This window comes from Sminthopsis crassicaudata, chromosome 2 (genome assembly GCF_048593235.1).
Source record: "Sminthopsis crassicaudata isolate SCR6 chromosome 2, ASM4859323v1, whole genome shotgun sequence".
Lineage (NCBI taxonomy): Eukaryota > Metazoa > Chordata > Mammalia > Dasyuromorphia > Dasyuridae > Sminthopsis > Sminthopsis crassicaudata.
Window position 1 is genome coordinate 44,700,039 of NC_133618.1, and position 26,741 is coordinate 44,726,779.

Below are 26,741 nucleotides of genomic sequence, written 5' to 3' on the forward strand. Positions count from 1 at the left end.
AGCTATGTACATTTACATAAATGCATTTAGGGAAAACACACACATATTTAATACAGTGCCCATTCAATTTATCTCTGATGATTTGCTAAATTCTGGGCTACCTGTTTTCTCAGTTGTTATTGTGTGCTTTGAAGTGTAGGGTTTGGTTTCAAAGGGTGACCAAAACCTACCTGGCCACTTGCCTTGGTCTTTATCACCTCCACTTTCTGGATCTTTAGTGAGCTCTTCTGGGTCAGCAGCTGTTTCACTAGGTCCTTCGGCATCTTCAATTGATTCTTCTGAAACAGAACAAAAAATACAACTTCAACTTTTTTTTTTTTTTTTTTTTTAAAGAGAAAGTGAAGGTCTCTCAACAGCTATTCTAAAGAACTGCCAAATGGCCAAAACCGAGATGCCAGTGATTTTGACGCAAAACAGAGATTGCAATGATCTTGGCCTTCAATTGGGTTCAATAGGTTGAAATGTATCAGGAGGTGTAAAATGGCTCAGCAGGATAGTTCTGATCAACATTGAAGGAAAATACATTGGGATATAGATGGAAATAGGTACTTTCATATATGTATATATGAAAAACATTTAAATGCAGATTTTAAGATATTTAAAGGGAGAAAAATAATGCTTGTCTAAACAACCCCTCCACATTTCATAATTAACAAGTAAAGCATTTAGAAAACTACCATAATGAGCCCATAGATTTGAGGTAGAAGGGACCTTGGAAGTCACTGGGTCCAACACCAGCATTTTATAATTGAGATAACAGGCCCAGAGAAATAAAGTGACTGGGTCAAAATCAATCAAGATATGTCAAGAATTAAAAGTGGATCTGAGTTCTTTGGACCCCAGAGTACCACATGACCTTTCATTTGGATCCTTTATGATTTCTAATTCCTGCAAGCCTTTGGATTATCTTGGGCCATGGATTCCTTATATGTCCTTCCCAAGTTGTCTTTCATACATAAAATTAGGTAGGACTTTCAGACATGGCCACAGTGGAGAATCAGTCTCAGATTTTAATTGATGACACTGATTTCAGAAATTGTTGCAAAAATACACCTTTTGGTCAGCAAATACTCACTAAATAGTTAAACAACTTAATAAACTTGAAAAATAGGAATGAAAATTTTACCCAGGTGTTTTTTTTTTCTTTTAAAAATTCAACTTCATACCCATCACTGGAAGTAAAAGAAATGAATGTGTTTGCTTTCCTGCCCACCTGAAATGAAAGAAGTACTTCTTCTGGGCAAGTGGACAAATGGTTATTTCCAAGACTGAGTTAACAACCAACGTACATCCTTATATGGAAGGGTGTACATGAAAAAAATGCTCCAAAGAACGGCCTCTTTTGCTGAGTCCAAAAAAAAAAAAAAAATCAATCTGGAAGGGAAAGACCCTCAAGATTTCTAGCCAATAAGAAACAATTGTTGGTTACTCTTACTCTGAACCATCAAAGCCCAAACAATGACAAATGAGGCTTAGACTGGCACTGACTGTTGGTCAATAGGTATCTATAATCCAAAAGAATTTCTGGAAATGGCATCAAATACATTTGGGGTTTTGGAACAATCCAATCATAGACCATTTTAACTCCCACTATTTTAACATGAATGTAAGGCCTTTTAGCTTACAAATCTCAAGAAAAGAAGCTGTTAAATTTTAACTTGCAAAATTCTTTTTTTAAGGATGCATAAAATTATTTCTAAATAATAAGTTTAAAAATATGTTGGGATAAATGAGGCTCACTAGTGAGAGACCCACTCTTGCTGGCTATTCTTGAAAGGGCAATGGAAACCAGCAAGAAGTGGGCTGGACTGAGAATCGGAACATGCACTTTGAGCATCGCCAGAGCATTTATGGCACTTTAGTATGGTGCGGTGTTATGGTCGCCCTTTGAATGGGGTGCTTCCTATTTTTATCTCCAAGGCAATTCGCTGAACAAATCTTGGCCTACAACTTTCTCAGGTTTCAACTTTTTTCACTGAAATACTAAAGATAACCAGATTTCTTATTCCTCATAGTCATAACATAGAAGCAGAATCATGTGTCTGCCTAAAATGCTGGGGGGGGGGGCGGCCCATTGGGGAGGCAGCAGATTCTAGGGCAGGGACACGAGACAAGGGAAGGCGCCTGAGGGGGGTTCTGGGTCTGGTTCTTGTATCCGAGAGTGGAATGAGCCTGAGCGGGCGCTCAAACGGCCAGAAGGAAGTTAATGTCATCGGTGGAACCCACTGGTTTATGTTTACAGATCAGGGAACGTCACCATTTGTCTACTAGTCATGGCAGGTGGGCGGGAACGGGATCACTTTCATCTCCTTTTCTTCCAGGGCTGAATATGAATTTGAATTTCCTCTTTTTCAAGGAGTTTAGTGGTCCTTTAACTATTAGTGATGATTTGCTGGCCAAAAGTGTGTTTTGGGGACAATTTCTGGAAAGGGAAGAAAAGAGGGAGGGAGGGGTAGAAGGGAGGAGGGAAGGAAGGTATGGACGTGCACGTGCACAGGTCAGTGCACACATGCACACGTGCTTATATGCGCATGCGCGCACTGCACACGTGTAGGTGCAGCAGTGTGCACACGGAGGCTCGGTCCCAGACACACACATGTTCACATGTGCGCGCAGGCGCGATTGTGTCCGTGCATGTGTCAGGAGGGCGCACATGTGTGCTGGATATGTGTCCGAACGTGCACACGAAAGGGAGCAGAGACAGATTCCCGAGGACAAAGCAAGCACACCAGGGCCTCTCCCAGCCCATCCCCCGGTGCTCCCCGCCCCCCAGCAGAGAGGTCCGGTGCTGAAGGGGGACAATCCCAGGGCGGAAGCTTCCGTTTCCCCCCCTCCACCCCCCACCCCCGCTGGCGTGGAGCAGGTAACGCTGAGGGAGCCGTGGGCAGGCCGCCACAAGCAGCAGGGGGCTGCTCATCCAAATTTCTCCCAGCTCCCCTTCTACCCTATCCCTTCTCCTCCGGCCTTGGAAAAAAAAAAAAAAAAGAGCCCTCCCATAGCGCCACCCCCGACCCACTCCTTACTGCCGCCCCACCCCCCCATGGTGCCTCCTCCCGGCCCCCCCCTTGGTTAGGAGGCCGCTCCCGGCCCTGGCCGTCTCCTCAGGCAGCGGGGCCCGCCCCCTCCCGCAGCCCGGGCCGTGTGCAGTCCCACCTGTGACCCACAGGTGTCAGCGTCTGCACGGAGCGGCGCAGGGGCAGCTGGCTCTGGGCCTCAGACACTGTCTGGCTGCCTAACCTGAGCATGTGGAAATAATACATGTCTTCAAGCGAACCGTCTGGTTCTAGGGAAATAAAATAGGACATTCATGAGCAGTTACACCATCTGTCTTCATGCCATCATCCTCTACAACAAGGGGAAGAGCTCTCTAGAACGGACGGAGCCGGGCTGACAGTGACCGGAAGGCCAGAGCTGTGAATACCAATAAAGGCAGAAGAATGATTAGAAACAAGGCCCTGGGACGGCTTCGGCGCGTGGCCCAGCGGGAGGGGGCGGGGTGAGCCCGAGCCGGAAGTGCAGGGCCCTTGGGGTTGGGGCCGGGGCTTGCCCCTCCCCCCAGGAGAAGGAGCTCTGGTTGTCCCTGCTCTAAGAGAGCTGCGGAGGGGCGGTGGGGGTGTCTGTTGGGCGAGGCGGAATCCATGCAGTTTTAGCTTGAGGAGAGGCGGGGCTCCGCGCCGCCGGGTCTCCAAGACTGACGCACTGACTGCCCGAGCAGAGCAGCAGAAGTTGGCCTGGATGGACAGAAACGCCCCGCCCCGTTGCCAGACGCAGTGCCCCCTGAAGAACAGTCTGATCAGAAGAGTCCTGCTCCAACAAGGCCTCTGTTCATTACAGAACATAACAGACTTTTTTTTTTTTTTTTTTTTTTTTTTTAATGCCAAAGGAGGCCTCAAAATACTTTTTCATCCCATTCCATTCCAAGCGAGAAGGGTCAGGTCCTGCCCGCTGAGCAGTTCCATGCAGTGATTCTGGAAGCACTAGAACACTCTGGAAGCACTAGGACACATCATCTCATCCCTTTCCTTCCTTTGGGCAACACTTCCAGAACCCGGGCTATTCTTCCCTGTTTGAAAAGGCCTCAGAGAAGGCGGAGACCACGGCCTCTAGGAATGGCCGCTCGGGTTCTCATGAGCACGGATGAACGAAGGGAAGCCATGGCTGAGCGCTGGGCCGAGTGCGGGAGTGCGGCTCTGACGGCGAGGAGGCCCCTGTTCTCACGGAGCTTCCCATGAAGGAGACCGCGGGTGCAGAAGGCCCCGGACCTCAGGGTGTAACGGCAAAGACCCCGTATCGGTTCTTCCTCAACATCGCTCCGACTGACCCGGCGAGAGCGGTTCCGGACGGTTTTTTTGGTGGTAAAATCTCTCTGCTCCGGGTCACATAACCTTCCGGAAGCGCAGGCCGCTGCACGTCCATGCTGAAGCCTCGAGTCCTGGGCAGCCAAGGGGCCGGGGCCTGACTTGCCAGACAAGCCCTGCCCCCGTCCCCCTCCCTCGGGCTGGGGCTGTGCTCCTTTCCCTTGGCTCCGATGACTCCCCCATCTTGCTGCCCCCCCCCACAAGGCCAGAACCTTTTCTGGAACATTTTCCTCACTCCTCACCAGATGGAGAAACAGGCCGAAACTTCTAGAAAACCACCAGGCTTGCGCTAAGTGGTCATTTCCCGCTCTTCCTGTGTCCCTTCCCCCTTCTCCGAGGTCCTTCTAACGTCTGCTTTCATCCCTTACTTTTTCTCAGAGAGCACTGGCCCGGCCCGCGGCCCCAGCTCACCTCAGCAGTGTCCCGCGGCTGAGGCAGAGCGCCGCCTCCGGTTATGAGTCCCAGACCCTCCAAAAGGGGGAAGTTCTCCCCCAGTGGGGGCCTTCCCGCTGATACTGTGGCATCCCACACTTTCTTTTAAATAAAAGTGGATTCACCGAACATACACAAAGATCCTCTAACCCACCTTACTTACTAATGACCCGATAGAGATAACTGCAGGTTTCCCAAATCTGTGGGGGATTCTGTTCCCTACAGAGGCCTTTCATGCCACGTGACACCCGGCGGGGTTTGTAGCAATTTTACAAAGCCCGAGAAAGTGGTTTGTGGAAGAAAACGCCAGCCACAAACAGAGGTGTAAACATCAAGGGCCGGTCAGGAAGCTGGCCTCTACCGCTGGAGAAATGCCCAAGATGTGACCCATTTTCCTAGAAGGGAAAGTCCTCTTAAAAGTAACAGTATTAGAAATGATGCTATGGGTACAAGGGGCAATTTCCCTCACTGGATATACTTACACGTCTCTTCTAGATTTCAAAGAACTGGGAGTTGAATCAACTTTAAACTCTGTTCCTATCTTTTAAAAAAAGATGAAAATTAAGTCTGCCTTCTCTGAAACTCTGACAAAAGTCCCTCTGGTACCTGAATCTGATAAAAAAAATCTGGAAATTCTCCTCAGAGGCAGGGTGTCCACAGAGCTCTCACTGCCATATTATTTAAACAATACACTAAACCTGTGATCCAAAAGAAATGAGATTCCCTCCCCACCCCCTTTTGTAGGGGTAATGGTGGAGAGGAAAGAAGGGTAGGGGGAAGGGAGGGAGTGTGTCTGCCTCCCTCCCTGTCGGCAGGCTCAAGAGCTGAGAAACATTAGCTGTCATGAACCACAATCAAATCAGGTTTGAAATATTTAGCAGTGGGTTGGAAAATGCGATGGTGCCGCTCTGACAGGCGAGATGTGCACAGACACCCATTTCCCATTATAATGGAAATATCAGGCCTGTTCTGAATATGTATAACCCAGAAAAATGTATTGATTTTTCATTCGGCATTAAAAAAATGAAATAGCCTGCAGCTGTCAAAAGCCTTTTGTTAAAAGCTCATCTTTCCTGGAATGAGGTTTACCAGAAATAAGTTTTAATTGTATACAGGACCTCTTCTTTGAAACAAAAATAAAATAAAATAACCAACCTGTTTACTTTCAGATAGGGTTAAGGCTTTTTGTTTCATCATTTTCAACCTAATTAACCAAGTGCAACCACAGAAACACAAAGGAGAGAAGCCCAACAAATTCCCAAGAGCAAGTATTGCAATGGGAACATGGCGAGGCTGGCCACAAGTGGGCATCATTTTCCCTGATGCAAGGAGAAAGATGGCATGGAGGGGACGGATGGATAGACGGATGAACAGAGAGATGGGTTTATCTGTCTATTCCTCTTGTTCCCTAATAATGGGAAGGAACATACGGCATGGGGGAGCAAGCTGGTGTTGCTTTCCTTTCTACCTGGGTAACCTCAGACAAAGCCCTTCTACTTTCTGAGCCTGTTTATTCTTGGTTGATCTAGATGACCTCTGAGATCCCACCCAGTCCTTAATTTATGGCTCATGACCTTTACGGCTATGGCAACGCTGGGGCACTGCAGCAACGATGCCCAAACCTTTCCCCCATATTCTCGCAGTGACATTTCCAGTTCCTAGTTTCCAAACAAGGAGGGTCCTCTGAAGCAAATGCTTCACACATTATTACCCCCATTTGAGTACCGAAGAAACTAAAACTATGGTAACTTCAGCAACTTGTTTTTGGAAGCTAAGTGGAAAAGGCAAGACTTGAATCTAGATTTTCTTGATTCCAAATCTAGTGGTTCCTTTAATACCCCATGCTGTACACAATGACAAGAAACCTTGCCTGTGTCCCAGTCTGTGGGATATAAAATAATTCTCTTTATGATAAATAAAGGCCTCGGCTTTGCTTTAATTTCTGTCTTCACCAAATTGGAAAGTCATGGTTATAAAGGATTCCAGAAAAAAACAAAATCAGTTTGAGTTAGTGTTTCAATGGGATGTGGCTGCTCTGGGCGCCACTTTTTCACTTTTGGGGGCACAGCACTAGATTTCATATAGTTTTTTCCTTCTCAAAAACATGGACCTATCAAGGTTCCAAATCCAGAATTTATGTCAAGAGAATGATTTGACTAAATAGTGGTGACAGATACTACCAGCAGGTTATTTCTTACTTGTCCCTCAAACTGCCCCCAAACTGCACATTAACAACTAAGTTACTTTACACTGTGTGAAAGTAATTTTTTAAAATTTCTTTAATTTATTTCCACTCCTGTTATGTTATGGTCGATGTGAATTGCTTATGAGAAAGATAGTTATGTATACATATCTATAGATATGAATACATTTCTCTCTTGCAGGCACCCTTCACCTAACTTGTAAAAAAGTTTCCATTTTTGCTCATCAAGTAGGGAATTTACAAATCAAAAGGAAACAGGATTTTCAAGTACATATCTCAATTTCTTAACAATTTGTTCAATTTTCTACAGCCCTATAAGGATTCTGGATTGTTTAACAAGGATACTGAATTAGAAAAGAGGTATACCTAGCAAAGAATAACTCTGCTAAACATATTCCCACAAGACTGACTATCATAGCCCATATAGACAGAAAATGTTTTGAGGGATACCTGAGGGTTTATAATTGAAAAGTCTAGAAATTCATCGAAAGTAGCTGGTGACACAGTAAATGGATGGCTGCGCCTGGAATCAGAACATCCTGCGTTCAAAACTGAGCTTTAGACACTTCAGTAGTCATGTCTCCTTGGACAATATGCTTAACTTCTACCTGCCTCGGTTTCCACATCTGTAAAATGAGAATAACAGCACCTACTTTGCAGGATTATTATGAGGATCAGATGAGTTAAGACAACAAAACAAAACCCTTAGCCCAGTCAGTGCCTGGTACAATACAAGTGCTTCATAAATGCTTAATTCCATTTCTTTCCTAATAACAATCCTTTTTCTACTAAGAATATTTATCATAAGCCACATATTTAAAAAGGCTTATCATAATAGCTCCTACTACAGTTCTCATCCATGCCTTACTGTGTACTACTACCTGGAAAAATAACTGTTCTAATTCTCATTCATATCTCCTCTCTCTCTCTCTCTCTCTCTCTCTCTCTCTCTCTCTCTCTCTCTCTCTCTCTCTCTCTCTGTGTCTCTCTCTGTCTCTCTGTCTCTGTCTCTGTCACACACACACACACACACACACACACACACACACACACACACACACACACACACACAATATCTTAGCAGAACCAAAGAATTCTAAATCCCAAACGCATTTAGTAAGAACAAAAGAAAGTATTCAGAGAATCTGACCCCTAACATCAAAGAGCACTCAACCTTCAAGGTATAGACTCTGCTATTTTCCCAAGTTCTTGAAGATTAATATTATTAGCCATGCAAGCTCCATTGGGTCCTGACAAGCTGGAGAACCAGGATACAATGAGAAGAGACTGTTGACTTTGGAATCTGTAGAGCTGGGTTTCATTAGTGGCTCTATCCCCACCTGTTTGATCTTAGGCTCCTCTTCCCTTTGTAAAATGAGACAGACATATAGTCATATGCCCTTAAAGTTCACGTTAATTCTAAAACTCATCCTACCTATGGATCTGGGGCTATCGACATCTTTTGGCCATGACCACTCCTTGAAGAATATTTAAGGCACAGAAAGGGCTCTCTTCACTTCTCAATCTCTCATGAAAATCCCTGAAACATAAACCTTTTCAGCATTATAACCTTTTCATAACATGAATCACTATAGAAAATACCCTTATTAAGTGTCAGAGATATTACACTGAGTTTGCCACTGAAGAGCTACCAAACAAATACCAGTGACTGTGCTCAACGAACTTACAATCTAGTAAAAAAACCCAAAAAACTAGACAATCATTATGCAAACTAGACCAAGATAAGTGCACAATGAGGTATGAAAGATCCAAGGAAGAATAAAAAGTCATAGTCTTCATCTGGATCTCGGTACCAAACAGCATCTTGTAAGCCATATAACACATATTGTAAGGTATCTCCTCAAAAGCTTACCTTGTTGCTATTGATAAAAGCACATAAAGATCTATGGAAATGAATCACAGGCCTAAATAAAGACCAGACTGTCTCATTCCCACTCCACATAACACTTCTCTGCCCTGCTCTGCCAGCTTAACTCTCTTTTTCTGAAGATGAGCAGATTGACAGGTAACACTTAATTCTAATCTAACAACTTCATTCTTTGTTTTTTTTCTAGTTAACTTTCCTTGACCTGTGAATTCTTACAAAGTTAGATCATCAAGCAATTTTAAACAAAACTACCTTGAAAAAAGGTATTGTTTATAATTTTTTAAACTCAAATTCACATTAAAAAAAAACAAAAAAAACCTCACAGTAGTTAGAGAGGTGGAAAAAAAGTCCACCGAATTTGAGGACCATATGAACTTTTTCTTAATTGTAAGGACTTACATCGACTTTTCATTGTTAAGCTTTTAATCCCCAAAGTTCTTTAAATGAAATGATGATTCAAGTGGGAATTTTACCACAAATTTTTTTTTGTGCCACTAGACTCTCGTTTACTCAGTCCTCCTTGAGCTATATCGCCTGGAGTTTCTGGACAGTGCTTGAAAAATGGGGGAAAACTGCCAGCCGAAGGGTGTTGCAAGGAGAGCCTTTGTGCTAAAAATCTGATGCTCAGAGAATCCGTTTTCTCCCTTCACCCCCCTTAACACAACTCCAGTCTCTCTCTCCAGCCCTGGGCCCCCATCCCCACCCTTAACCTCCTGGAATTTGGCATGAGGATAAAAGATACAAGTCTGGCATTATTAAAAATGACTAATTGGAGAATAGAGACCATTTATGCTTTTGTATATTTGAAGATCTCTGTACTGTTTACAGAAACAAGAAAAATGGGTGATTGTGCAGCAAGGAAGGAGCCCAGGACTGCTCTGCAAGGCCTGGCCCTGAGCTCACCATGGCTGTTGGGAACGGCAGCAGCAATGGAGTTCTTCAAGAAAAAGAGAGCTGCCTGAAAGCTTTTTGGGTTGCCTTTTGATTTAAACTCATCTCTAGTTGGAGAATCTAAAAGTGAAGAGACTTTTATTGGTCTGAAATGAGCATTTCTGTCAGATTTTCTGGGGAAAATCCAACTCATTTGGACATAGCCTCATATATTCCATGTGACAGTGAACCCCAAAGCACCAAATCTCAAATTCTCTCAATATCCAGGAAGTGACAATGACTGCCATGTTTATCAACTCTCACAAGGACTATCCAGCCCAGTCTAGTAAAAGGGACAGTAAGGCAAGAAGGTAGGGGGATGGGGAAAAGTCAAGACATTTGCTGTCTGAAATTCCATTGTTCTTTACTCTCATTAAAAGACAAAATCAAACCATCACCACCATCATTACATCACCATCATTACCATCATCACCATCACCATCATCATAAAACCATCACCCTCATCATCAGCACCATCACCATCACCCTCATCATCACCACCACCCACTGTGATGACTACTCCAAGTAGCTAAAGCCAGTATCACACATTGTCACTGAAAAACCTTAGCAACAATCAGAAGTCACAAACTCTTCCCCTAGTTTTCCTGAGCTAAGGTTACCAGTTATTTTCCTGATGATCAGGTACTCTAAGGGGAGTGGGATATTTTTTGAAAGAAATAACCAAAGGTTTTCCATTCTATCTCATTTGAGCCCAAACCTCCAACACTTGCAGATCTCAAGTTACCTAAGAATCTCCCTACATCCCAAATTGCACTAACTCTGGGGCCAACTGAATTCAGCAAGGATTAGTTCCCTCGAATTTCTACAGAACTATGATTGTGGCTGTTATTTTCACACATGAAATGTAAAAAAAGGCAAATTCCTTGAGCATGTTTGTAGTGGAGCGTGATGTGATTGTGTTGTCATTTATGGGAAATAATCGCAAGCCCATCTCTCTCCCCCCCCACCCATTTTCCAGTCCAAATAACCATGAAAAATTACACTTCAATGTCAGAAGGACAACAAAGGAGGGGCACTCTCTTGGAGCTCAGCAGATTTTCAGGGTTTTTTTCCTTTCTTTGGACAAAAACTACCTTCAATTGTACTTCATTTAAAATGTGATCTAACAAATGCATTTTGACAAGTTCCTTTCTCTCATTCTCTCTTTTTCTCTTTCTTTCAAATAGTATTTTGCACAGTTTAACCTTACACCAAACTGGAGTCTTCCAGAAAGGAGTATCATGCAAAATGTAAGCTTAATGAAACCAAGCAGTTTTTTCCCCCTTCCTCAAAGACAAAACAGAAGAGGAAAGAATAAATCCAACTCGGATTGGAGGCAGAAACAGAGAAAGAGACTTGCATCTCTTGTGGAGATCAAATGGGAATTTCATTTAAAAAACAAAAGGGGAAGGCATTAGAAGGGGCAAAGGCAGGATAGAAAGGGGCCAAGAGAAAAGCAGGAGGACTGGGATGTGTGTGGGAGAGGATGTCATAGAAAAGGGGAGGGGGAGGCCTCTAGCCACTCATTTGTTTGGGACAAAATGTTTGATTTGTTGTTCACATGCTTCATAACTGGCTATTTCAGCGATCAGGTGCCTTATGTCCAACTGGGACAAGGAGTTCTTGGCACCATGTGGTGGGCAGGATCCCCCACACTATAACAAGAGACATTTAAAAATCAACAAAAAACAAACAGATGCAGCTCAGAAGCTAACATTCCAGGTGTGAGGCCCAAGAATCAATCTTTAATACCACCTACTGGAAATACACATGCATACAGATAAACACTGATGGGCAAAGGAGAGGAATTATTTTCCAAAAATATAGCATATCTCATTAAAGTGAATAGGTATCAGTATTTTGAATCAAAACTGACTTTGGCTTGAGAAAAACAACCTTATACATGATATTAAAAAATCATGTGTTTTTTTTTGTCTAAATTAGAAAATGATAAAGGCATTCTAATGAAGAGAAAAAGAAGACAAAATATTTATGTGTACTTAAGTATCTCTATACAAATTCAATATATTGCACCAAAGGCAATAGTAAATGATTATTCTATCCTATGGGTAGAAGGGAGATTATTCTTTTCTATATGCATTTATAACCTGTCCTTCTCACTATCCCCATCCTTATTAAACAAACAAAACTGAAACTCATTATCAATCTGCAGTCCAGCAAAATAAATCCCCACATTGGTCATGCCCTCAAATGTATAGGTCTCTCTGCATTTTAAGTTCATTATCTCTCTGCCAGGAGCTGAGCAGCATTAGAACTGAGATCTTGGGGGATGGTGTTTACAAATAGAATACCAGCAAGGACAGAGAGATAAGAGGAGTGTTAGTGGAAGAAACAAAGCCAGCAATGAAGTTCCAAGACATTCAGTAAGATACGACTGGACAATGCAGAAGAGAATGATAAGTATTTGCAGATAGGTGCACAAACTCTTCTTACTTCTCCATAGGGGGAAAAACCTGCAGTAAATATTTCTGCTCCTAAACTGTAGCACACAATAAGTCTAGGCCTCTGAGACTGAGGGAGTCTAACTCCCATTGTATCTTTTGCATTATAATTGAATCCACCACATCCCAGAACTTTCAAACTTCCTCAGAAGATGGCTTCAACTCCTGCAACACCCCCCCAAATACAAAGAGCACAAATGCTATTTTATTAGATAGTAGAGGGAGTGGCTGATTGGCATCAAACGTCATTCTGGGTGATCATGAGTCACTCACTTACCCTCAGCACATGTACAAGTTGGTTCATAAAACAAAACTCCATATAATGGCCTGAACTTCCCAGAACCAATTTCTACAACAGAAGAGAACATGTCGATTGACTACAATGCCTGAAAGGCAGTGCTGAGCTCCATTGGTTAAATGTTCCTTTTCTTGGCAGACTCTAGAAGAATTCTCATTTAAGTACAGAAAGAGGTCAGAACTTACTGCATTTAGCTTTCATGCATTCAGTATAACAAGTACTTTGAAAAACTGGGGTGAATATAGAGAAGACAACGCATGGTCCAAGTGAAACTAGAGGAACCAACAAACTTCTGCACGTTGAGCAGACAGATGAGAAGTTAAGAGAAAGAGTCTAAACAATTCACTTGAAGCACAGTCAGTGGGATAAGCTTCCAAAATATATTTCAGTACAGATGGGAGTATACAACTATAGTCTCTGTTCAATAAATCAGGCCCAACGTCCTTTTCTGGCACAGGCTAGATAGATGAAGGTCTTGGAGGGCTATCCCATCCAACTCCCTTATTTTTACAGATAAGGAAACTGAGGGCCAAAGTGGATAAAGAATTTGCTCAAATTGTGGAAATATGTATAGAAGAATTGCACATGTTTATCATAAATTGGATTACTTGCTGTCTAAGGGAGGGGAGGGGGAAGAGAGGGAGAAAAAATTTGGAACACAAGGTTTGCAAGGGTGTATGTTAAACCATCTCTGCATATATTTTGAAAATAAAAAGCAAAAAATAATCTGCTCAAAATGATTGTCTTAGGTAGCAAAGTGAACCCAAGTACTTCTGATTCCATGTCCAGAATTCTATCCATTTATTGCATGCTGTCTAGAAGAGTTCTACTCTCCTTTTCAACTCTAGGATTCTATGATAGTATGAAAATAAAAAGTGAAGCAACCAAAATAACAACAGGAGGTTGAATTTTGCAGAAATTTATTTCAATTTTCTAATTCACACACACAGGCAGAATCCATGTGCTTATTTTAGAAAACTTTTAATTGTTGAGGAAGAATGGCCATTTTTAATGGTTAGCTTATGCAGTTGTCCATTACTTAGACTGACAGAAAACAGAGTTGTAAGAAATCACATTTGGTCAAAACGTCTTGCTTTATAAATAAGGAGGCTTAGGTTCAGAGAGGGAAAGAATCTTGACCGAAGGCAACCAGTTAGTAAAGGGCAGAAGTAAGAACAGAATCCTAATATAGTATAGGAGGAATAAATTATTCTGGATTATCTTCACCTCCAATCTTCACCAAAATATACTTGAACATTTATGCTGGTAGTTTTTTCTTGAACTTTGTCCAATAAAATACTGATTGCCCCTTTTAATTCTGAGAAGCTGCTAATGCCTCTTTCCAATGATTCAAACCAGATTCCTATGGTTGAGAACTGTGGCTTGCACTTCTGTGCATCATGGCTTTGCTGTTCTCCTGTTCTGACCCCATCTCTTCCTCCTGGCCTTGGAGTTGACTTGAAAAGGTCTACAAATTTTACAGTTCATAACCCCGATGGAGTGGACAACAAATATCCAGCAAGCAATATAAATAAACCAAGTGGCCAGATCTGATTTCTAGAAATTAAATGTGCATGAGACCTTCCAGTAATGGAAATGTGTGAAGGTAAACAGGAATTCCAAATCAAGGTGTTTTATTGGATCACAAAGGGCTGATGATGAGTTGCCCCGAAGGAGAAGGTCATTATGAACTTAAGGGCAGGCAGTCATACTGTTTGCATCTGGAATGGTTAGGAATAAGGAATTCACAGAAACTTAAAAACTATAGGAAATCCATTTCCAGGAAATCAACTCTAGACAATTAAATACTGTTTTGGCCATGTTGCAATGGGAGGAAGTAGTAGAAATCTACAAGTGAAAAGGTATTGTGGACTAAGTCCCAGGGATAAAGTTTGTAAAACTTTACAACATTAGCATGAGCAATGAGATAAAAAAAGGTCTAGATCTTAGAGTAGAGGGCCCAACTGCAGATGTGCTAGATGAGAAAAAGAACAAAGCAGGAAAGCATCATGTCCAAGGAGTTAACATGGAATAAGTAAACCACGGACAAATTAATGTTGCAGGGAAGACTTCTTGATGTTTGGGAAGGAGGGGGCTGTTAAATATCACTTATTACTCCTTCAAATCAACCATGAATAAGAAAAAGAGAGAATAATGTGAACAACAGATAAATAACAAAGGATTTGCAAACAGCAATTTATAAAAAGTAGACAACAGAACACTAACTGAATGGATATAGCAGTAGGGATGATAATATAATAGCTAATATTTGTAATAATGCTTTAAAGTTTGAAAGTGTTTTACATATATTATTTCAGAAATGAAATGAATCTCTGAACATGAAAGGAATTGACTAATGAAGTTACTGAACTGCTGATAATTATTTGTGAGAAGTTGAGATGAAACTTAAGAGGATCTGTCCCAAACAGAAAAGCAGAAAAATGATCGTTCAAAGATGAATAATTTAAAGAATGGAAAAAAGATTAAAAACATCAGCATGTTGAATAATCAAGTAGGAATAATGCAGTTAGGGGCAACTGGATTTGTGGGAAGTGGGAATAAGGGGAGAAACCTATAAAGTGCTGTATAAACTTTTAAAAAGGACCTTGAAGGATGTGATCAAGATGAGAATGCAAAATTGTCCAAACCATTTATTTGAAATAAAAATTAAATTAAACAAATAAAGTAGAAATTACTTCTGAAGTGCAAGACATTCTCCGAGGTACCAACCCGAGTCTGTCCAGAAAAAAAAAAAACTCATACTCAGAGAGAGTCTTAAGGTTACAAAATATTTGCCACACCATGTTTCATTTGGTTCTAACAAGCCTCCTAGTGCTAAGAGCCCATGTACATAATGCTTCCCAATTGAGGAAGCACTAACAATACTTACAACCACCTTGTGACAGAGGTACCAAGTATTATCTCTTCCCTCCTCCTTTTTTTCTTTTCTTTTTCAGTAACTTGTCCAGGGTCACACAGCTCGTAAGTGCCAAGTACTTAGGGCACTTGAACTCAGAGCTCTGGTCCTGGAGGAGGGAGGGCCTAGCCTTGTTGCTACCTTGTTGCCCCAACAAATATTATCTTACAACTAAAACTGCTGCACATTATCTATATGATATTTTTTGGTCCTAGGATACAGGCCCTATAAAGTTTAGGACTTATAAAAAAAGGTGAAACTTTAGCTCCAAAAGAGGCCTCAGCATCCATTAGTCCTGCCCTTATTCAACAAAGGAGTTGCCATCATGACATGGATGATAGACTCTCTTTGAAGACCTCTAAGATATAGACAACTCTAATGATTAATTAATTGAGTTTCTCCTGATAGCAAGGCTCCCTAACAAAGTCACTGCTGCTGACATTGCCTCCTGGCCACAAATGCTATGTCACAAATACCGGACGTCAGTCAACACACCTCCTCTAGCCTTCTGTGGGTGAAACAGGACTGGCTCCTTGGACCAACCTGACACACGACTCCTGATACCAGCATCTTGTCCACTCTCTTTGGGATGCTTGACCTTTCTAAGACTCTGGTACCAAGGGTTGAACACAATACTCCAACAAGAACTGTGCTCAGGGAAGAGGGCTGCCTCCCTACTCCTGCAACTGAGTCCAAGAGCACAGTGCTCATTCACAATTGTGAATTTACATTCACTTAGAAATTGGCAGTTCTCTAAAAAAATATAAAAAAAAAAATCAAACAACAACAACAACTTTGTACTTTGAGAGTGAGCTTCTGAGCAATTAGGAGTAGCTGGGTGACACAGAGTTTAAAGCAGTGAGTCTGAAGCCAAGAAGGTCTGAGCTCAATTCCACCCTCAGACACTTACTAGATGTGTGACCTTGGCTGAATCTGTTTGTCTCGGTTTCTTCAAAATGAAAAATGGGAATAACAGTACCCACCTCACAAGGTTATTGTCAGGAACAAGAGAGATATGTTAGGAATAATACTATTAGGAGCAACTGGGTTTGTGGGGATGGGAGTAAGGGGAGAAATCTATAAAGTGCTGTAAAAACTTTTAAAAGGGATTTTGAAGCACAGCACCTAGCACATAGTATTTATGTGTGTGTATGTGTGTGTGTGTGTATAAATGTTTGTCTGTGTATATATATATATATATATATATATATATATGTATATATATATATATATATATATATATTTGTACACACACATATGCATATATATGTTAAAATTATTGTTGTTGCTGCTGTTGCTGTTCCAACAATGATTATGTTGGGTATTTAAGTTTTAAAATACCTTTCATTGAAATATAGAATATAGAATATAATATCATATGGATGCCAAAATCAGAGAGTTCCCAAGCGACCAAGTTAGAAAATGAGTGATGCTGGTCCTGCTACCCTGCCACTAACTCGTGTTTGCCTCCCCTGTTCCAGCCTATTCCTGGGGCAAATCTGGTCTCGAAGAAGTATCATTCCAACGAACTGCTTTCCTCCGAATCTGCTGCTTCTTTGATTTCCCTAATTCCATTAGTGGCAGCAGCCGCTGACTTCTCCCCCGCACTCAGTCGCTGAGCCCGTGGGCTCCATCTCTGGTGCTCCTCTGCTTGGGTTACAGTTCTGGGCTGTACATATATTTTCTTCCTCCTCCTGTCCCAGGCCACGGCTTGCCTAATTATCACATCTCCCCCAAGGTGCAGCATGGTGCTCTGTAAATAAATGTTGGCCTGGGTTCCAGCATGTAAAAAGCCCAGCAAACGTCCCCAAGGGTCCTACAACCCAGGAGGCTGGGGAGGATCCTTTTGGGGAGAACCTGACTGGGGCTTAGGGCCCGGCCCAGCTCTGTACCACAGCTGTGGTGTGGTGTGGGAGGGAAGGCCCCGTGCCCTGCAGACAAGACAGGGAGCTCTTCTCTTCACTTTGGTGGAGAGGCTCTAGCAGGAGCCAAGTAATTGCTTTTTCCCCTTCTACTAATAAGCTTTTCAGCAGAGGAAGAATTCAGCTTCCTGTAGTCAACAGACCCTTTTTTTTCCTGCCTCTCTTGGCTCCGAATAATCTAAAGTGACTGCAATTTCAGTCCTGGCTCTCTGGTATTCAGCTCCACCAACCGAGGTCAGGGAATGTCAAGTGAGCCCTCTCTATTTCTTTTCTACTCTCTGCCTTCACGCCACCCATGCCGCTTTGTAACTGAGGCAACCTACCTCCACAACCCAGCCATTATGTGCATCCCCAACTCACAGAAAACATGGACTTGAGCTGGAATTCTAGGAGATGTGTGTGTTTAAGCATGAGCACACATTGCAAAACCCTTGACTGCTAACAAGTGATTACTAAGGACTAACTTCTGCTGGACTGGAAACCCCAGGCTTTCCAAATTGATTCTATTGGTATAGTTTTTGGCTTAAGTCATTGGCTGGCTGTATGGTCAGGAGTTCCTCAATCACTTTCTTTTTTAATTTTTCTTTAAAAAAATAATAACTACATAAGTTCCTAAGTTCTATTTGTCCTTTAAAATACAGTAGTGAATTCACATGATTTGGCACTAGAGACCTGAATCCAAACAGATCAGCAAATTAATTGCTGTGGAAAAATCTTCCAAGTCTTCTCTGTGGATCTTATTTCCCAATTGAATAAAATGTAACCAGAATGAGAGAAAGGCATTGGAGCTCGCTCCTTGGTAATTCTACTCAGGTAGCAAAATTCTTTGCAGACCCTCAGGCCTCCTAGACCATCGGTCCTTCACTGTGACCAGGCATTTCCCAGCAGGAGGCCCCAGGTGTTTACATTCTCCTATGTCCAGCAGCTGAAAAATACCTACCTGTGGCCCTGGGGAATACGCCAAAGAGCCAAAGTGAAGGCAGGAGGGCAAGACCAGGTGAGTGGAAGCGAGCGGGACGGCAGGCAAGGAAGCTGAGCAAAGGCCCAGAGCTGCCTCCACGATGTCCCCATTCCAGAGGTTGGAGGCAAATGGCTTTCCTAGAAAATGGCATCAAGATGCTGCCAGGCTGCTGAGGAGGCTCAAGCAGAGGGCAGGCAGAGGGAAAGGGGAAAAGCCGCCACGAGCAAGCGCCGCCCCCCACCACACACCCGGTCACAGAGGTGTTTGCTTGCCACCAACTGCAGCAAGACCTGTGATAAGAATTTATTTCTCTCAATTATGTGCTCTTGTCCCTAGTCTCAGTTCATCAGCACAGTGCAGCCAAGTCAATGAAAGGCCCTATAATGAAGTAATCAGATGCACAGGGACTTCCTGGAGGCTGCTGGCCACACAGACACACACACGCCCCAGAAATAAACCTGCCAGAATGGGTTTCCAGCAACACCTCACTAATTCTTAGCTTTGGGCGCAAAGATCTGCTTGGTTCTGCTCTCCAAATCCTCCATGATGGGTACCCAAATGGATCAATTGCATGTGAGCTTCATTAAACCTAAATTTCTATAGATACATAGATATTATGCACATGTTTATATCTATCTAGATGTACATATGTATTATAAGGGACCGGAGTCAGGAAAACCTGAGTTCAAATCCAGCCCCAAACACTCACTAGCTGTGTGATCCTGGGCAAGTCACTTAATTCACTGGAGAAAGAGATACCAAGCTCCTCCAGCTTCTTTGCCAAGAAAACCCCACGGGGTCGCAAAGGACCCAACTGAATGACTGAACACCAATCATACGCATGATACACATAGGTGAGATAAAGACAGAGAGAGAAACCGACAGATGGAGAGACAGAATTAGCAAGGTGAGGGATGGGGGGTCTGTGGTAGAAATGGGCCCCAGTAGGAACCACAACCCAAATGTCACATAATAACTGTCTCAGGGAGTCGCCTTCGGCTTCCCCAGAAAGGTGAGATAACTGGTCTGTGGTCGGGGGTCTCGGAAGTGTGTCCGGGGCAGCACTCCGGCCCCCATTCCAGGACCGTCTCCCTCTCCTCTGCCCTGCAGCCTTTCTTATGAGACAATAATGAAAGAAAATCAGATGATTTCAGGTATTAATCATCACCACGGTATATACATGGCACAAAGAACCCAGTGGGTTCCAGGCCCAGCCCAGCCATTCCCTAGCTCGGCCATCGGGGTCCAGGCTCTGTGGGCCTTGGTTCTCTTCCTGCCCAAATTTGGGAGGGATCAAGGACAAGGGAACCAGATAGCATTTCAAGGCTGGGATCCTCTCACTCCGAGGCTCTCCCACTCCATTAGGCTCCTCCACTCCCTTTACTCCAGGATCTCTCAGGCTGGGCCTTTAGGCTCTGCGCTTGTTCTTGTGTGGGAGGAAATGCCTGAACAAACAGGCAGAAGCTAGTGGGGATCAGAGGCACTGGAAATCTTTTCCCATAGGCCTCGTAACAAAATATAAATAACCTTGTTATTAATGAATTTTAAATATTTATTTCCTTATCACCCTCCAAAGAATCCCAGTTTATAAAAGCAAGAGAGACAACATGAGGATGGGCTGAAGAACTTTCAGGAAACAACAAATGAATTACTAACAATTCTACATTTTCCTCTAGATGAAAGTATAGCACCCCTCTATCAAAACGCATTCAAATGAGCTGTTCAAATTTATTAATTGCTTATGAACTAGATTAAATCCAAGGGCTGCTCATTTCAAAGGCTTAAAGCCACAGGCTCTGAACGGTACGATCCCTCAAACATTTATGTGAGCTCTCTTTGGTCAATGCAACAAGCCAACTTCCAAAAAAGGTATCCTGGCCCCTTACCCCAACGCCAAATGCTGCTTTCCACTTAAGAACTGGAGCAAAGACATCTATAAGCAAGGCTGGATTAAATGAGCACAATGTATTTATTTAAACTGGACTTATTTGGAATCATGGGATGATAGCACAATGGACAGGGCAAGGCAGGAACAGACTGGAGAAGTCCTTTTATCCACCACTTAATTTTATAGTCTTGGGAACAGAAGGTCAGCATCACTTGATGATGCAATGGAGAAGAGCACCAGAGGTGGCTTTCCTGGGTTCAAATCCCACGTAGATTATCTACTACACACAGTTTTAGGGAGGGTCACAGAAAACCTGTGTGGGTCTCAAGACCTCTTCTACCTTTAAATCTATAAAGCTAGTCTTTAATTCTCCCACGTTGATCCCAGAGATAACTTGGGTATTTATAATACTGGCTGATGGTCCCCCAACAAGCAGCACTCATGGGCCACCACTAATCACCATCAAAGAAAAGCTCAGAGGTCTACAACCTGGCCATGAAGGGATCTGAGCCCATGAAAGGATTTAAACAATTTTAAAAGCTCCAAGATTAGTCTTCTCTACATTGTCAAAAGATAAAGGAAAGCCAGCAGTCACTGGGAGGTCATGGAAAGACTACTGGGTGAGCCATTAAACGTGGAGGGCCCAGGCACTGAAATCAGGGAATCCTCCCCCCACCCCTCATCTATTGAATGGAGGGTCTTGTCTGGATGATCTGCGTAATATATTTTTCAGGTCCAAAACCAAAGCTTCTGTGCTGCCACGAACCCATCTTTGGAGAACAAACATCAAAGACGAAGGGAAATCTAAACACAACAGAGACTCCTTGAGTCATTTACCTTATGAGAATATTTAGAGCTGGCAAGGAGATGCAAGCCCCAATTAGATCATGAGCTCCCTGAGACCAGGGGCTGTGCTTTGGCTCTTTTTGTATCTGCAGAGCTTAGCAAAGTGCCTGAAATATAATAAGCACTTAAGAAAAGTTTATTGATTGAGTTAAGAGATTTTTCATTTTATTAATGAGCTAATTAAGCCCAGAGCAGGAAAATGATCTTCCCAGAGTCACACAGCTTCAAATCAGAATGAAAGAGGAGTCTGGGCATCCGTTTTTTGTTCTGCATTTATGATTTGGGGGTTTGGGTCTTTCTGCACAACCGGTCTGTATCCAGAGTTAGGAAGCAGGCGCCAACCATGGTTCTTAAGTGAAAACAAATACATCGTGAAAGGCAAGAAGAGCAAAGGGAGTAGGGCATAGAACGCAGTGGGGAGCTACAGGTCCACCGCCCACCTAGGTCACTTATCTGGGGGCTACGGAAGAAGTCAGGCAGGGCTGCTTTCGATGTCTTGGGATGGGAGGGAAAGAAGGTTATACAAAAACAGATTGGATGCTAAGAATAAAAGCAAAGAGAGTTGTCCATAGCAAAAAAACAAAAACAAAACAACAACAACAAAAAAACAAGCTAAAACACAAACAAGCCCATAAATGTCACTGGAATAAAATTCAGGATTTCTTTCTCTGTTGATCAGAAGTACAAGGAATGATCCTGAAAGCCTTCAGAGCCTCTGCTCAATTTCATTCTATTCAAATTGCTAAAAGAAATGTGAATTTGGGGAAATGGCCAGGACAATATTTAAGATTTAGCTTGGTTTTATATACATACATATTTTTTATATATGTATATATACACACACATACACACATGGATGCATGTACATGTAGCACATAATATAAATATGCATTATATGTAGATGAGTAATATATATGTATACACACATATATGCATATATACACACAACACACCCCACTGTGCACTCTCCAGATAAACCACCTCAAGTTATCATACCAAAAAAGAGGGCAATATAACAATTGTAATGCTCCAATAACCCTCTCCAATTGTATCCTTGGAGAGATGGCCAAGGCATGGAGGGGAAGGGCACTTTGGAGAGGGGCACTCGTGTCATCTACTAATTGCACTTGTGAAACTGTTTGGGGGTAGGGGCTGTTCCCTGTGCTAAGCAGTTACAGAACTTCCCAAATCATTAACCTTTCTCCAAGCTCATTGTAACGGGATGTAGTCCCACTACAGCCTATTCAAGAGCCCTATTGATCTGCCACACACTTGGTGCCTTCAAAGTTGTTTATGATCAATATGCAAATTGCCCATGGTATTGATCTAGTATTAATTTTCAATTAGGGAATCCACAAGGGGTCTCTCAGGGTCAATACCTAACAATGCAAAGGAAACTCCATAGCAGAATATTCGGCCTGATGCTGATAAAAGCTTCCCTGAGCCTTCTCTCTCTCTCTCTTTTTCCTTAGGCCCAGCCCTCAATATCTCCCTGTTACTCTATTGCACGTTCTTGCCTTTTTCCGAATTCGGCCCCTTCCTTCCTGAGACTCCATCTCAGAGGCCTCAGCCTGGGCTATTATTTCCCTGAATCTTTCTATCCAAGACACTCCCTGAACTCTGTTCATCGCACCCCCCTTCCTAGGGGCATTCCTCAATGCTCGCTCACGTTCCCCCGCTTCCACACGATCCCTCTTGCTGACACAGAGGCGCACATGTCTCACCCTGCTACCTACATCCCTCCCGGCCCGGAGACCATCCTGCCTCCCCCACCTCCTTCCCAACCACATACCTTTCTTTCTCCCTCTCTCCCTCTCCCTTGCTTCTGCTTAGTCACAGAACGTCACCTTGGCACTCTGCCATGGCTGGAACTGGCAAGCTGCACAGTCCCCAGAAATCTCAGGCAGTGGAGTACGGCTGCCGGGCTGCCAGGTTATGTTTGCCAAACAACCCACTGATGTCATTTCGAAAAATGGAAAAAAAAAAAAAAAAAAAAAGGCTCAGCCTCAAATTGTCTGTTTCTTCTAGCAAATTTTTCTTCCTAATGTGCATAGGGGAAAATGTTAATTACTTTACCACTTGCTAAGGTTCCCAGAAGAGGCTTTCGCCCTCCCTCCAGGAGTACAGCACAGTGCGTGTGAGCTACTGATGGGAGGGCATCCCAGGGGAGAAAGTGCCCAGCTGGGACTGGAGTGACCTGGGAACACAGCCATTCCATTATGTCCTCTAACAGCTCCTGAGAGATTTGCGTGGGAAAACTCTGCAGCTGGAGAAGTTAAAATGGAAAAATGTTCCCCATTTCCATCTTCTTAACAGGTAAGAAGGAAATATGAGCAGCACCAACACAGCTCCAGGGGGGGAGATTAGGATGTCAATTTTCCCCCCTTTGCTAGGGCCTTGGAGGCTCCCGTTGCTTTGATTCTTCACTTATTCTCCTCGGAGAGAGGCTATGGGAGTCTGACTTTTAGAAAAATTCCTTAATTCCAAAGCTCTAACCCCACACTGGATGGGCAATCTATCAGTAAACTCTCTGCACTGCCACTCACAGTGCTAACCAGCGCATTAGCTACCTGGGCTAATTGGTTTATGGATAACATTAATTACCATGTTGCTCATTAATGGATGAAATCTTTATTGGTTCCATTGATCAGCGGGACTTGTTAGCCGGCCTCCTAACCAATGGCGGATGTAACAAGCTCTCTTATTGGCATATCAATTAATGTAATCAATTCCTGGCCAGCGGCTGCCATTCGCTTCCCTGCTTATTAGGAGGTGGAAGACAGAGCCATGTCAAATAAGTATTTATTTAAAGAGTTCCTAATTCTTCTTGTACTGACTTCCTGGGAGCCTGACACTTGAGGCTCATCAGTCAAAAAAAAAAAAAATAACAACTCCTCTTTCCATATTTTAAATAAAGTAGTTCTAACTTATCAGATTACACAACAGAAGGGAATAGGGCAAAGAAAGGGTCCGAAAGCTATTGCAGACAGACCGATAGATTGGTCAATCATTGGAGCCCATAAATAAAGCACAGGGGTACTAAGTACCCCACACAGGAGCCCAGCAAGACCAGAACAATACCTCCTGTCCTCAGAGAGCTTATACATAGTTAAGCTTACAAGAGATTGCTTTCGGGACAAATGGGAAAACTGCAAATCAGATTTGACAACATGGACGATCAGGGCCGGAAACCCCAAACAAGCAAGAGAAGGCCGAGAACAACGCATTGAAATGCTAAGTCTGACCTCCGGACCATCCATGAAAATACTCAGTTCAGACTCCATTCCTCTGGCACTTGATTCTACAATGCCTGCATTGCTGTCTCATGTATATTATCATCTCCTCCATCACATTTTTATGTCTTCTTCACAGAGCATGATACAGTGTCTCAGATCCTGTCTCGGTCATTACTGGCTATGGGATCCTGTACAAATCATTAACCTTTCTCAGCCTCATGCTCCTCGTTTGTAAAATAAGAGATAAATAAATAGTAGCCCCCCCCCTTCCAGGGATGGGTGAGTCTTCTATGAGTTAATATATATAAAGGACTGTGTAAAACTCAAAAGGCACTGTATAAATCTGAGCTATCACACACATTGAGCTCTCAAATATTTGTTGAGAGAATGAATGGGTAGCAAAACACCAAGGTTAGAGCAAAGCTATAGTTTGATATAGGGGACATTGATCTTCGGGAAATGGGGGTCTTTGGGTGAGTTAGTTGCTTCAGAAAAATCTCACCAATTACATGGAAACTGGCATAGGAATGAGCTCTACTCACGGCAGATGGAAGGAGATGGCATTTAAGGAGTCGAGCAGAGCCAGTACCCCTACAATTAGCTTTTGAAATGGTGAGCCCTCTTTCTAAATGCCCAGTCATCAAGAAAAGCTTTAAAAGAAGGACCATTTGGAGCTTGCTCCAATGAGGAAGCTGCTTTTACAATCTTGGGCTTATTTCGAAAGGCAGAAATTTATTCTACTCGCTCAATTAACAAACTTTCTAAGCATTAACATTTACCTTGGGAAAGGAGGAATTGACAAGAGGGATCAGTGGAAAGCAGAGAGACAGAAAGAGAAAAAACCTTTTGAGAGGCTGCTTAAGCCTGAAAAGTGATGGAGAATACGAAACCTCATGGAGATTTTAGCACTCGTACAAAATTCTCTTCACTGACTGAAAATGAGTCTTGGAGCTCCTAGGATAAACAGTAAAATATTTCCTCCCATTTAAAAATAGAAAATGATGTTTTTCCACATGTGACATCAACATTTCTGCATTCCAGGGAGAAGAGAAGCAAAGGCCTCTGATTGGTCTTCACAGAAAGGGGGACTGGGAAGTGATAAGGGAAATCGCCTCCAAAAAGTTCTTGGGAGTCCCATTCTGAATCAACCATAACCCTGTGGTACTTTCCATCCCAGTGCCAAGGATGGCAGGGATGGCAAGGATTGATGGTACGAAAGCACCAGTTAACAAATCAGAGAAATTTAGAGCCTTCAAAGTTCAGCTAATGCAACTTCCTCGTTCTAGGGCTAAAGACAGATGTTAAAAGTGATTTTGCTCAACATCACACAGCTGACAAACATGAAAAGATTTCCTCCATGTTCCAGATCACTATGTTATGTAAAATCATTTTTAAACTTTATCTCTTTTATCACATGGTTCATCTCTGTGCCAGTGGGAGTAAAGAGCTGAGAGCAGGGGTCCTGGCTCCAGTCACTCTGATAAGATTTTTACAAGGATTTCTTCATCTGCTACCAAGATCAAAAATAGAGCTGTGTGTCTGTGATATAGTCTCTCGGTGAATAATGAGGATGGTGGATTAAGTTCAGGATGTTTTTGGATAAGGCCAGCCCCTAAAGAATGTGTGTTGTCCTGAAAACTTTTGGAGCAATTAGATGTTCTTAAAAACAAACAAAACTCAAAGAATGCCATGCCCTCTTGAGCCTATAACTGTCATCTTCGCTTCTTTCATCTATATGGATAAAAAGCTGGATTTCACCAAGACAGACAAGTGTCTAGCATCTTCCTCTCCAAGTCAAGCAGGAGTGCCTGACCACCTGCCCATTTCACCAGCGCCATATTGCAATGATTCTCAAAATTTCCATCTCCAGGGTTGTATCAGGCTGGCTAGATGTCTTCCAGTGGAGACTAGAACTTTGAAGACGACCAAATTCTTCCTACTCTGAGTACTAGTAACTAATCCACGCTCCTTTGAATCTTCACCCAGGTGATTATATATCAAGGCTCTTCTGCACCAAACACCATAATAAATCAAATCTTATCAGAGTTCAGCTATAAATCTGGGAAGACTCCAATAATTTCTAGCCAAGGGAATAACACCACAAAAGTACTTTTTAAACTAATTACTCAGATTCCGAAGTGCTGCCCTAATGAGCCTTCTTTCTGCCCAGAACTTACTAAGAGGAAAAACTACCTTCTGGTGCAGTAATTACTGCTCTCCCCTTCAAACTTCTAACTGGAGATCAATGCTGCATTTTAAGACTCATTGATTTACAATTAGCCTGGCTTTCCTGCTAAAGTGTTTTTTAAGCAGAGTTTACTTTTATTTTATTTTGAAATCTCTGAGATCTGGTTCTTGGATTTTATATCCTCGGGAGAGGGGAGTAGAGAGATCTCAGAG

The 26,741-nt window shown here is 42.8% G+C and overlaps 1 protein-coding gene across 1 annotated transcript in view; it reads right to left on the minus strand.

Moving 5' to 3' along the window:
• ZFHX3 (zinc finger homeobox 3) overlaps positions 1-26,741 on the minus strand; it is a 273,607-nt gene that overhangs the window by 60,800 nt on the left and 186,066 nt on the right. The window contains 1 exon segment of the mRNA XM_074286089.1: positions 171-278. Coding sequence (XP_074142190.1) covers positions 171-278 — 108 coding nt within the window.